General features: G+C 31.3%; 2 protein-coding genes and 1 pseudogene across 3 annotated transcripts in view; 1 reads left to right on the top strand and 2 right to left on the bottom strand.

The window, feature by feature from the left end:
* The window catches only part of LOC149877959 (uncharacterized), a 222,343-nt gene that overhangs the window by 169,973 nt on the left and 37,876 nt on the right, over positions 1-14,494 (bottom strand). The window lies entirely within an intron of this gene.
* LOC149877968 (uncharacterized) overlaps positions 1-14,494 on the top strand; it is a 56,219-nt pseudogene that overhangs the window by 36,733 nt on the left and 4,992 nt on the right.
* LOC149877974 (uncharacterized) lies at positions 10-3,117 on the bottom strand. Its single transcript, XM_090074126.1, has 2 exons — positions 2,567-3,117; positions 10-1,955 (listed from the first exon to the last, which is right to left on the bottom strand). Exons 1-2 carry the CDS (start codon positions 2,997-2,999, stop codon positions 427-429), a joined length of 1,962 nt encoding a protein of 653 aa, XP_089930252.1. The 5' UTR covers positions 3,000-3,117; the 3' UTR covers positions 10-426.

Consider the following 14,494-nt stretch of genomic DNA (forward strand, 5'->3'; position numbering starts at 1 on the left):
AAAGAGTTTGTTGGGCTTCGTCCTAAGCTCTACTCTTACAAAACATATGAAAAAGAAGAGAAAAGATGCAAAGGGGTTAAAAATAAAGTCGTTCAAAAACACATCACTCATCAAGATTATAAAGACTGCTTATTCAGTGGAAATGAAAAGCTTGCAGCTATGAACGTTATCCGATCTCATCAGCATAACATTTACACCGAAGAAATCAACAAAGTCGCACTCAGCGCTAACGATGACAAAAGACACATCTTGCAAGACGGTATTCACACCCTAGCCCTTGGACATTACAAACTAAAACCATGCTTTACATTTATGAACTATGATCAACTCTTCAGTCTAGAATAAATTACGAAAAAGATACAGTTTTATACTTCTTTGCAGGTTCCGGCATGATATTAACAATGAGATGGAAATCTAATAACATTTTTACATTTTAAAAACACAATACCATCTTGAATTCCTTAAGTATGGAAAAGTATCAATGTCCCAGAATCCGCATATTGTTATATTATTTTTTGTATCCAATGTTGATGGATGATTGATACCTAAAATATCCGTTTGTATTTTATCAACTTGATAATAAATTTCTAAAGCTTCATTATATTTTCCCATATTATACAAACAGAGTGCTATACTATTTTTCGTATCTAAAACTATTTCGTTCTCAGCTCCATAACATTTTGTGTTATACTTTTGAATGGTGTTAAGTATATTCATTGCTTCTTGAAAAATACCTTTATTTGATAGAAAACGTTGGATTTTCTCACTTTGTAGATGGAACCCCTCACACATTTTCGATTCGTTAATATAAAACATGTGGATAAAATGGTTATAGAAGTGCTTCCCATCGTCAACGTGTTCTTTGACGCCTTCCAATTGCAATCTCAAAAAATCGACGATGTTTTTTATGCATATTTCCGTGATTTCTTTGCGTTTTTGATCACATTTACATGCTAACTGGGTCATTTCGTGTATCGTGTACCTGTCTTTGTCATCGTCGAAACGATCAAGCAACGAATAACTCACTAATAATCTTATTGCTCTATTTATCAAAAGCTCTTCGTTTAGTTGCAGGTGTTTTGAAATACTGTGAATATACTTTTTTGTAATGTGTTGACCATCACAATACGATAAATGGTTTAAAAGATCTAGTGATTTTTCATTCGATGTTTCTATTTTATTTAATACTAAGTTAATTGACGTTATGACAGACTTTGTTTGCGCTTCGGTTGGGATACTTTCCTCGAGTATTTCGAAGGGATACGATCGAAAAAGATCTAAATATTCCTGCAAAGAAACGCTGTTGTTGTTTATATAGAGAATGGCTTGATTAATGGCGAGCGGATGATATTGAAGCACTTTGGTTATTTCTTTTAGTGTTTCGTCATCGTTTGTTAATATTTGCTTAATGCTACTTTTTGCAAAAAGATACGCTTCTTGAGGCGAGAAAGAATGAATTTGCACTTGATTAACATCGGCAGACCAAGACTTCAATTGTGATGTCACTAAAGTAAATGCCTTTTTTTTATTTGACACATATTTTTCAAATATCTTTACACTTTCATCATCCACGTTGTCGAAAATATATAACGTTTTTTCATTTTCGAAAAAGTGATGTATTTTTCTACAAACTATTTCAATATCGAACGGATCGCCTTGAGAATCTTTTACGGTTAATCCTATTTGGTGACAGAGATTAGTCACAGAAACTTGTATTTTGTCAAATGCTGCATCCACCCACACAATACGCTCAAAGTGGTCGTTGTAAATTGTTGCATACTTTCTAGCAATCTGAGTCTTTCCAATTCCAGACATTCCAATTAAAACCGTGATTGATTTACCTGAATCGTTTGTTTGACCCACGTATTTATGAATTTGATTAAGTTCATTATCACGTGAACAGAAGGCTTTTGTCGGAGAAAGAAGTCCGAAAACGGAGAGTCGGAATGTTAATTCTAAAATACAAAAACATTTTAATTCTTATCACGCAAAAATTTTATTGAGGATTGTTTAGAAATTATTTTGGAACGGTGAGCAATTTGCTGTTCGCTGTTTTTTAGTTTTTGATAGAAAAAAACAAAATGAAATCAAAGAGACTTAAGAGAGGATTAGGACGACGGTTTTATAATAAAACGTTGCACATGACTCAAGTTTAACGCCGAGTTTTTTAGTAAAAAAGATTATTAACTGCTAAACGTAATTTTTGATGCGCTAGTCGTCTGAGTCAGGATTGTGTCGTGAAATACGCCTTGATATAAAACCAAAATGATATTCTCCTATTACTACCATTCTAAATCCTGCGTTTCAAAATTAAACTATCTCTAATGAGGAGAGTTGGAAGCAACAAAGAAAATCAAAACAAACATGTAGGAGAGCGCGCTCGCTTACATCACTCAACTCCTAAGTAATAACTAATTGAAAGAAGGTCTGTTCTATATAAAACTGAGAAACTGATAAAGTTTCTATCAGATTAGGAGAAATGATGTTGGAATTAAATAACAGTTATGCAATAAATTAATTCACAAAAGAACTTTATAAAGTTTCTTATAAAAATAATTTTACGTACCTTCGATCGAGCAACTTTTCCCGATATGAGTCCTAATTTCATTTAGTATTTTTTTCATATTTTCTTCCTTATTTTCATAAAGTTGATAATATAACTTCCCTGATATAATAAGAGCTAACTTGGAAGATTTGGGAGGCAGGTAGTTTTCAACTTGAATAGGTATGATTTTTTTCTGGCACTCATCTGCATGCGTGTATTCTCTTTCGTAGTTATGTGAGTTCTTGTATTCTTCTGAGATGAGCAGCAAAATAACTTTGGAGTTTGCTACCGCTTCTGCCATTTCTTGTTTTAAATCACCGCCCATGTTCTGTTCATCAATCCAAACCTTTAAACCGTTTTCAGTCAAAACTTTATATAGATAATTAGCGCATTCTTTACCAGTTTTCCAATTATAAGACACCATTACGTCCCAATATTCGTTTTCCGCAGTCATTTTGAGTTGTCAAAGCATAAAAACTTGTATTTCAGTGAAAGCTCTCAGCGTAAAAGTTTAAATCAAATGAAAACATGTGAAAAGTCTCAAACAAGTTGTTGACGATGTGTTGTTGACAAAATGACTTAAATCAGCACGATATGACAAACGTACCAATCATAAATCTAAAAGGTTTTGTTAACCCAAAGTAAATCAAATATTAATGCAACTTTTTATTTGTTGATAACAACGCGATGGACTTTGATAGGTCAAACACAGCCCACAAAACATATTTGAAGGTTTGCAGCTAAATATAAAGCATAAATCAAAAACAACTCCCCTATTTCACGTGACACATTTTATCAATCTGCAAAGCAATCTTTATCGCGTTTAAGTTAAAATATGCAATGAAACTTTGTATCTAATAAAACTTAATTTGATTGGTTTAAGAAGCCTCCTATTGCTATATTTTTAACGTCCGTAAAAATGTGTAACAATAAATAAGATGAAAACTTCATTCAATTAAAACGATTTGTTCAAGGCTCTCTCATCTGGATGAAACAATGTCACTTAAAAAAAAAAACAAAAAGGAATCGCTGCATATCATACTCAATGAACTATTTCTTTCTATTATCATTTTATCAGTGTTAGAATTGAGTTTCTGATTGTTATTCAAAAAGTGTTAAACTTTAACGCTGCCCACTGTTTTACGTTTCATGCAACTGTACATGCAACATGTCCATTAAGTGTTTTGGCTGTCTCCCACTTTTCGTCGAACGAATTTGTTGAGTAAAGCTTAAAGATTATGTTTATAATTTCTTTCTCTCCCCACGTTAGGAACTTAGAGTATTAAAAATTCGTAGGGAATTTCTAAAAACTCTAAAGAAAACTGTTTATCGATTGAACACGATGAAGCTGTTTATCGATTGAACACGATGAAGCTGTTTATGGAGTGAACACGGTTAATCTCAGCAGCCTTTAATTGTTAATTACTCGAAATTAACTTATTTCATTTTTGCACAATGAAGCTAAAATGTTGTTGTTTGATTGTGTTTGTATTAAACGTTGGTTGTCATAGTTATCAGGTTAAAATGAGTAAACAAATGATAAATAGAGAAAAAGTTTTAAAAAACCTTTTTTCAAAATCAGATCTTTTTTTTTTTACAAGTTGACATGTCAAAATTGACCGGTGCTGCTCTTCAGTTGGATTTAATTTACTGCGGTATTAAGACACAACCAATCGAAAGAATTAGAAAAAAGTAAGAATTTAAAATAAAAGTAAAATTTAAATTTAACTTTTTTCCCAAAATTTGTTTACAATCTATCATTAAAACATATTTTCAGTAATAACCGAGGCAAAAAGAGTTGATTCAATTCAATTATTTCTAAATAATTTATTTTGAATGAAAAAATATAAAAATATGTTGTGTATTGTCTTATTTCAACTTTTATTTCTTTTTGGTAGGTACCAACCTTAAAAATCACCAATAGAAAACCTTAAAAATCACGAGGAGTAAAATTTAATTTTAACTTTTTTCACAAAACAAACATTTTTTCAAGAATTTTTAATTTTTTTTGTGTCAAAATGCCAAAAAAACCCATTAGGTCACAAAAAAGTGTCAGTTCTCCAAAATTTAGTATCCCATAATGCCATAAGGCACCGCTGCTTTGAAACTGATTTTTATTGCTAAATAGCAATTTAGTTGGAAAGAGGTAAACGAGGCACACGACGTAAAACATATCTGTTTTAAATGTTAAATCTTTATGAGCTTTCATGAATATTTATATTAGTATAAAACAGATTAAATATCTAGAGAAAAAACGTAAAGAGCCAAATTTATTGTTTAAATTCTTCAGCATTTCTTCGTTTTGAGTTTTTTATTTTCGGATCTGAAAAGAATTTGCATATGATTAGGAAGTAACAAAAAATATTAAAAAAAAAAAAAACTACAAAATCTTCATAAATTAAAAATTCACTTAACATTTAATTTATCAAGAACAAAAATAAAAATCTAGAATTAAAAAATTAATCTTACGCATTTGTCTTTTATTCGCTAATTAAGATATTTGCGGCACCTTTTTGGCACCGCAGAAGCACGGTAATTTGTCGTCCTCAAGCGCAAACTTATAGTCATAAGTCAATTCCTCACCGACTGTAACCCTGCGTTTAAATACGAATTCCTTTAAAATTTGTAGTAAAACACCATTTGCAATATTTTTAAGAAAATATAACTTACCATTTTTGAGCAAATATAATAATTTTTTTACAACCATCTATAGATATGATACGCGAGAAGCAATTTGGCTGAAAAAAAAGTGAAAATTATGTTATGATGCGAAACGATGGCGAGGCGACGTTCATTTCTTCCACTCAAATAAAGCTTAATCGAAATTATACCTCACAAGAATGATTGATGAATCTAGCAGCGTTGCCTTTTGTTGTTGCATCAACAACATCAGAGTCATCGATTCGAAACATGTAGCAGCCATAGCCCTATTTATTTAACAAAAGCTTCATAAAATTTCATAAAAAGTGAACACAGTAGCAAACCACTTTCATTATATAATGAAAGTGGTTTGCTACAGTGTAATACATATATGATAGATTATTTATAATGAATACATCTAACAGATTATTTTAACCCCTACATACACCGACGTTATCTTTAGCTAGATTTTTTAACAGCCGACCTTTCATAGCAACAGGTAGCTCTTGTGGACCAAAAACAGATTCTTCTTCTGGATCGTTATTACAAGATTTAGGCGGCTGACGATAGGGGGAGGCAAGCCAAGCAAACACATCTTTTTCAGCTTTTCTAAATAAAATGTCACACGTTACTGCCCTGTAATTTTATTCTGCCGTCTGCCTTATATTCTTATAAAACATCGTCGTAAATCAGAGGATGAGCAGCTAAATACACAAAATAAAATAACCAACCTGCCATAATTTCTTTTTGTTGGTCGATGAAATCAGATTAAATAACTTAATTTATATTTAGTATTTGAATTTAACGAATATTTTGCAATTAATATCTTTAAATAAAAAAAGAAAGAGAAATGAAATACCTTTTTAAAAACTCGTGGTCTTGATTGGATTCAGAGCTTGAAACTATTGCAGTAACTGATTTATCAGCTGAATGCCAAGGGAAGACATCTTTCAAGTACTTATACAAAAACATTTATTATAAATGTCTAAACTTATAACGTTTAGAACGTTTCATAAATATTATAATATCATATCAAATTTCAGAAGTTCTTGCATATTAAAATAATATGAAAACATATATTTATATATTAGAAAAACATTACACCATACCTTTAGGTACTGTTCAAATAATTCGTTGACCTGTTTGAAAATATAACAATCTAACAGGTCAACAACTTGCATCTCTTTGACCAGTATCTTTAGCTCATTAAGGATATTGAAAAACATTTTTTTAAATTCATTAACATCTTTTATCCTCGAAGAATGAATGTTGTCTAAAATTGTGTCTAATCCAGATACTATTGCACTACTTTCTCCAAATACTTTTCTTAATGCTTTGTAGTCTTTATTCAACATAACGCTTGAATAGACCTAAAAAAAACATTAAAACTTGAAAAAAAGAGCAGTTTTGAGATTAATCAATTACATCCATATTTCATTGCAACATATTTCTGATTTATAAAATATTTTTTATAAATCAGAAAATCCTCTTACCATCAGCAAAAGTAAAGAAATAAATTTTTGAAAATAGCTGAAACAAAACAAATTAAACAGCACATGATTTAAATTTGTAACAAACTTTTATAAAGAGTAACAAAAGTTTTTTTAAACTACTTTTATACCTTTAAAAAGCCATTGTTAAGTTCATTTCTGACTGCAGCAAACCATTTTTGATTTTCTTTGCAACCCCCCTGTCCACAATTTACACAAATACGGAATATTGTCTGGAAGCTCTGCCAGTATTTCATAATCATCCTCTGTTATTTCTTCACACTCAATATGAATCCAAGTTCATATTTTGTACAGTACATCATTTTTAATGAATTTTCATCTTCATTATACAATAACAAACAAATTGGACAATAATTTCCATGCTGCCAGTTAAAACCACATTTTTTACACATGGTGAAATATTGCATCCGTCTTGATGACTTACTCTAAGATAAAACCCTTTAATTAAAAAGCTTTTGTTGCTTCATTGATTTCATAAAAAACAAAGCTGAACATATACTTTGTCTTCAAAAAACCGAACTTGGCCATCAGTCTTGTATGACCATCGAATACTTAATGTAGTATTCCTCGAAAAAACAAAAGCTTATAAATGCTTAGAGTACGCATTCGAAAGAAGGAAATCCGTTTAAAAATAATTTCTTTTAACTTGATGAGACTACGCAAGTAAAATTTAAGCCTTGAAAACACACCAGCTAAATAAAACCTAAACAAACAGCTTCACTGTACTGCTGCCTAATATGTTAATGGATGGCCAGGAACAACCATGGTCTCTAATGAATTAGTTCATCTTTCCATTTAAGGCACTAATTACTGCAGTTTTAAAAGTCACCTAAAGGATAAGCTCATCTCTCCATTCAAGAAAAACAAGCATCAGAGTTTCGAAAGATTTGCATGCACGACACCACCATCGATGATGCTTAAACAAACAGAAAATGAACTGCAAAACAGAATCACTGAATTGCAAAACATAACAACGGACAGCTAGGAAAAAGCATGGTGATGAGTAAGCTTCTTCAATCCAATCAAGGAACCAAGCATCACAGTATCGGCAATGGTGCACGTGCAAATCAGCAGACTACGATACTTAATCAAACAACTTCACTGCTTTGCTTAGTTTGAGAACGAATGGCTAAGAACAGCCTCGGTAGTGAGTATGAATTCGTCTCTTCATTCAAGGAATTAATAACCAGAGTTTTAGAAGCCTCTTATGGGCGATACTACTATCAAAGGTACTTAACCAAACCTTAGACCATTAAAAGCGTTTTAAGTAACTTTTTAACTTTTTAACTGTTTAACTTTTTAATGGTCAAAGAATCAAACAGCCTCTCAGAATTGTCTTAGTTGAGAACGGACGGCTATGAACAACCTATGTAATGGGTATATTTTCAGGGCTAGCAGATAAAAGTACCTCTCAAAAGGCGATTAAAGTACACTTGCTGATATAATTGATGCGGAAATTATTCCAAAAATAAAAGAATGTGTTAGAATAATTTGAAAGCATTTAACGAGGCAGCCATTCATCCTGTGTAAAGTAGAAAAAGATGTGTATTTTTCCTTTTAATCGCAATGAGCTAGATAATTTAAACGAAACTTCACTTCATGTTTATCCAATAAAGTACAATGTGCTGTAAATATATCACAAATGAGTTAACCCATATTCAAATTATTCTATCAACTCTAATCAGATGACAGATGAAGGTATCAGATATATCATTTAAAGAAGCAAAATGTTCAATTTTGAAAGGTTTCATTCACTTTTTCTTTTTCCTTGTGATTTGCTATTGTTTCAATAAAGTTTTCATCTACTTTGAGCTAGCATAATTCATTTTATCTTGCTTAATCTACAATATTAGATTTATATTTACATCTCAAAAGTAATCAGTATTTTCAGTATCCACAGTGCTGTTAAACTTGCTGCCCATTTAACCCCAAAGAATGTTGGAGTTGTATGAAGTTGGAAAAGTATTGGGGAGAGGGGGGCAGCTTTAAACATTTTTTAAACTTTCTTTTATAAATCAATATTTTAATTATTCAAACCACTTTCTTTCTTCTGTAAAGTTAAAACAATGATTAAGGAATAAAACTGCAGTGTTTAAATAAATTTTGAGCTAAAAAATAAGTCAAAATCTTTATTTCTTCAAAATGTGCGAAAATGTTCAAAACTTCCCCAAGGCAGCTTTGAACACACCTGGGACAGCTTTGCAGCTTTCAGTATATATAGTTGTCAAACCAAGCTTAGTCTTAGATAATAAATTTTTATACTTTTTATATTAAAAGTTATAGCAGCTTCGTTTGGCCTCATTAATCCATTTGCAACTTGGAGAACAGCATTATTAACATCACCCTCTATGACTTATGCAACTCTCTTTTTTTTTATAACTTTGAACCATTTTTATCTTTAAATAATCAAAATTCAGGCTGTAATAATCAAGCAATAAAGTGCGAGAAGTTTAAACAGCGATTCAAAGGTAACCCATTCATTTTATTCAAAACTGCCCAAATAATGATTTAAATAATAAACGATGATTTTTCTAAACAAAATTATCTCAACAATTGAAATTTTCTTCTTAATTGTAAATCTTATGAGTTATCCTATCTTATAAATAACATTAAACATCTCACTAGTTAGAAACGTGGTCGAAAAATTCTTACAACTTTATATCGGAATAGTTACGATTTGTACTCAAAAACAAACCAATCATATATTTTGTCCAGTTTATCCCAAATGCCAGGAAAAACAAGTGAAAACAGCGAGGGTAAATATTATCTTCACAAAATATTTAGTTTTTTTAAGTTTAAATACAAAAACGCTTCAAAATTGCATTTTTTCAAAGCTGCCCCCGTTCAAAGCTGCCCCCTCTCCCCTATATAAAAGTATATATTTACAGGAAAAACATATTTTAGACAGTTAACAAACAAACTTAATTAAGAATATAATTTTCAGCAACTTTTTAATAGATAGTAGCTTTCCAGTTATTATAGTTAATATAAAATGAATAAAAAAAAATTAAGTTAAAAGATTTTTCAGCAGCGCAATAGTCATGCAATAATGAGGTTGAAAGCCTTCATTATAAGATTTTTGATGGCAAGTGCTTCAGTTATTGCTTCAAAAGTTTCACGTTCACTCACAAAAGTAGCTACATTTTGATAATCAACATTAGTTTTGACTACCAAGAAAAACAAAGGTAATGAATATCGTGTGGTCTTGTAAGTTGCATCTAAAAATACCATCTCATTCCTACATTTTTTTAAGAGCTTTTTTTGCCAAAATGTTTGGTATACAATCAGGAGCTCATCACTGGTATTCCTCTATTTAGGTCGGAAATAAAATTATTCCTCTCTTTAGGTCGGAATTATTAAAACAATGTAGATTTTTAAGTGTATTTTAACATTAAAATGTTTACAGAGGCATCAGCTTTCTTCCATTCATTTATTTTGCTTTCCAAACGTTCCTGATCAATGATTGAGTGTCTGAAACATTAAAAACAACAAGTCAACAAAAACAATTTAAGCCGATTAGAGGATAAAAGAAGCATTGATTAAACCAAATATTTGAAAATCCCAAATATATAAAAAGTTTGAACGCAGATAAGTAAGTGAAAAACTAGACTTAATTATTGCCAGGAAAAATTCGAGACAAAAATCACTAGAACAGCATATACAAATCAAGTTTGAGAAAAAAATTAAAATGGTTAGCAGATTTCTTTCGTTCTTTCGCGGCTATTTCATATACAAGCATGTGTCTCAACTAAAGCACTCAAATTTAGCATAATTTGTATAATTTTGCATGAACAATTTCCGCATAAATAAGTATAATTTGCAAGTGGACTTTGATCGCCTTTTGAGTGGTACTTTTATCTGCTAACCATATTTTCATCTACTCATTCAAAGAATCAAGCATCAGTCTCAGAAGTTTTGAATATACAGTTCCACCATCAACGATGCTTAATCAAGCAGCTTCACTGCATTGATTAGTTTAAGAACGGACTGCACGGATTAATCTTAATAGTAAGTAGCTTCATCTTTTCATTCAAGTATCTAAGCATCAGAGTTTTAGCAGCCTTGACTAAACAGCCTCACAGAAATGCCTAGTTTGAGAACGGAAGAATTGTTAACATTGAAATAAACAAAAGCCATTTGGGTAAATAGAGATAAATTAAAGAGTAAGTGCACAAACAGTCTCGCTACTTTGATGAAGAAGAAATGGATGACTCGGGGCAACTTTTTAAAATTGTATAATATCTGCATCAATTAAGGTCCTTTTCGAATATTTTTTCAAAGAAAAGTCAGCGTAGTTTTCCCTTTTTTAAGTCTAGCTTATGTATTATCCTAGGTAGTTTTTGAATACTTTTTCAAAGAAAAGTTAGCGCAGGTTTCCTCTCTTAAGATTATTTAGCTTGACATAACAAAATACCAAACTCAAAAAGGCAAGTTAAGTTTTAAGATAAACGTAAAATAAAATATAGATTAACAAAATTAAGGCTGCATAAAAACAAAAACTGCCTTGCCTATTATAAAAACTGATGTCTAGAAAGAGCTTTTAAAGTTCGTTCTTTTTGTCTTTTAATTTAGTAAATCGCGATTTGGATTTTCTAAAACGCACACGTCTCTTAGTTGCTTTTTCTTAAGGAAAGGTCACCAAAGGTTTTATACGCAGCTCCTGCACCATAATCTATAACAAAATATTCGTTTGTAACTAATTACATAGAAATAAGCATAAAACCATTTGCGTAAATAGAGATAAATTAGACAGTAAATGTGCATAAAAAGACTCGCTACTTTGATGAAGAAGAACTGGATGACTAGATGCAACTTTTTAAATTCGTGTGCTATCTCTATCAATTGGGGTACTTTTTCAATATTTTTTCAAAGAAAAGTTAGCGTAGTTTTCCTCTTTTAAGTTTAGATTATGTAGCTTGACATCACAAAACGCAAAACTCAAAAACGCAGTTAAATTTTAAGATAAATAAACTATAGATGAAACAAAAGTTAGGTTTTGTTTGAGAAAAACGTTGAATAACACGACTAGTTCGTTAAATAACACGACAAAATCGTTGCAAATACATCCATACACGACGGTGTATGGATGTATTTGCAACGATTTTGCTATCGAATTGTAGCTACTCTTAGGATTTTGTAAATATTTGTGCATAACTTTTTCTCTTACGTCTTCTTCTTTTGTCATTTTTAAAACAAATTTCAAGTTAAATTCAAAAACTAAAACATTTTTTTGAAACCACAACACGTTGTAAACAAAATACAAAACAATTAAGAAAATTTTAATACAAGCACTGAAAAAATATGGCGTGCTTATTCTTCCACATTTATTTCGTGTGCACTAGGGTGGTCCATTTTAAACTTTTTTTTTTAATTTTAATCGGGGTTTTTACCAGTAATAAAATTTAATTTTAAAACCCTAAATACAAAAAATTTTGAATGAAGGACAATTTTTAGATTCCCCACAAAACATTGAAAGTTAGAATAACGAATTGCGCAAATGTTGCGCAACTTTTTTTATTCACTAATGTTATAGTTACTTAGTGGGGTTTACACAATTTAATTATAAACCATTAGAAAAAGATCAAGTTCCATAGGTGGAACAATTATACAAAATTTTATTAACTTACGACTATTTGTACATATCCCACAAAAGATTTATTGAAATACTAATAAATATGCAATTAATAACGTCACTGAAATTTTACTTGTTTGTTTGTTGAAAATTAATTTCAATAGATTTTTTTTGAGAAATATGCACCTTTAAAGCTGTTTCGATGCTTTTCCACAACTTGAGCAAGTTGTTCTCTCTCTACTGGATCAAAAGGTTTGTCTCTGATGTCTATTATAAGCTTTATACCTCGCTCTGCAATATCGTTGACACAAGAATGATTGCATACAATTTTTTTTGCGGCGTTCAAGTCCTCGAATTTGCTACAATATTCTGATGGAACGTTTAGCCATTTTTGGGGTCTGTTTAATTTTAACAAATGAAAAAGTATCCATAAATTTTCGTCAATAAAAAACGATAAAAAAGGTTTTTCTTCGTCGCGCCAAATAATAATCGGAGTCTTCGGTTTATATGGAGTAAATACTTTAGGTCTTGGTAAGTTTATAAGTTTCTGAACCATCATAGTCTTTTCTGCATAACACACAAAGTCGTCAAACAAGGAAAAAACTATTAGCTCCTCAGATAAGTATCCAAGGTGTCTTTCAAAAGACTTGATGGTTTCCTCTGCACATTCAAGGCCGATTGATTTAAATTTCCTCATTAAATAAAAGAAATGCAGGTCATTAGCTGGAGCAGCAGAAGTAATAGCAGATTGAAGAAAGTACTTTGCGTAAAAAAAGACAAATGTACTCAGCCATCCTCTCAACCTTTCTTGCTTCTTCATTAATAAGTTTAAAAGTACGAGATAGTAGGAATATTTTTGTATAATAAACGGTTTTTGAAATCTACTTTGCATGATGATCAGAACGAGCATACCGAATGCGGAAACCTCTTTTAATATGTCCACCGAAAAAAAATAAAGTAAGCTCCACTAGCTCGCGATAGTCCTCACAAGGAAATGTTTTTCTCTCCAAGCAATCAATTGCCCATTTATTTACTTCAAGTGCTCATTGAAATAAAAAACTATTTTGATCATGAGGCCAGTCCCACACTCTAAGATCTTTTATACTCTTGTTAAGGTTATGAAATTCTTCTTTGAACTTTTCAAACATCTGAACTCTTGGTGATTTGTTCGGACCACAAATAGCATTGGATGTTGCTTTTATAAAGAGCTTTGAAATAAGATGTCTACATTCAAGTCGGAGTAGAGAACGACCAATTTGCTTCTCAATTCGAATTGCAGCTCCATTATATGCTCCACTGTTTGCAGATGTTGTGTCATAGACAAGTGCAACAACAGATAATTTCAACAACTGATACTGTAGTTTGATGAAGCGTTGTCGCTCTTTTTCAGCAAGTACTTTGTCAACTCCAGCCATTGAGCCCACTTGAGGAAACTTTCGTTGGCTTTTTAGAAATTCCCAGTCAACAGGCCACTCGTCGTTTCCAGAGTGTTTGTGTGTGATATATCAAACAGACTGTCCAGTTTAATTGTAAAAGATGTAGCTTTTTGCTTTACTTTCTTGTCTTCTGCTTTCAGGAATTTTTTTCAGCGTATCATATTCTTTTACCAAACGGATAATCTGATCAGCACAGTCCTTCTTGTTATGCTTCGTTGAAATACGAGCAGGTAACCAAAAGTTTTCAACTAATTTGCTAACCAGATGATTTGCAATGAGTCTTGCTTTATTTCTACGATTGTTTTCTTTCTTAAAAAGATGTTTTTGCAATACAGCTCTATTCAATGGTAGCTTTCCTCCTTTAAAGTTTTCTAAGGAAAAACCAACAATCCAATGATTTAAACGAGAAGAACATCTGCTTTTTTTATCGGCAATATTTTTATTTATAACAACAGCTGAAATATGTATCGAATGTAGTGAAAGTTTTTTCCTGATCTAAGTCTGACTCTTCTGCATCAATAGATGCATTAATTCCAAAACTTTTACTAGGTCTACCAATCTTCTTTAGTATGGGAGCCATTGTCGAGGTTTAATACAAGACTGAAGCTTGTAATACAAGCGCTGTTATTGACTATACGTTTAGATATATACTTTGCAACATTAAAATGATACAGAATAAGGTTCATTTAAAGCGCTGTAAATTAAACTTATTAACGTTGCGGCATGTTTTTAAGAACTATTGTTGCGCAATATCTTTGATGTTTTAAAACAAATCTCTTGTGGGATGAGT

Source organism: Hydra viridissima, unplaced genomic scaffold, assembly GCF_058129835.1.
Source record: "Hydra viridissima isolate aposymbiotic clone 2 unplaced genomic scaffold, HvirCarnegie_v1 scaffold_16, whole genome shotgun sequence".
In the NCBI taxonomy this organism is placed as follows: Eukaryota; Metazoa; Cnidaria; class Hydrozoa; order Anthoathecata; family Hydridae; genus Hydra; species Hydra viridissima.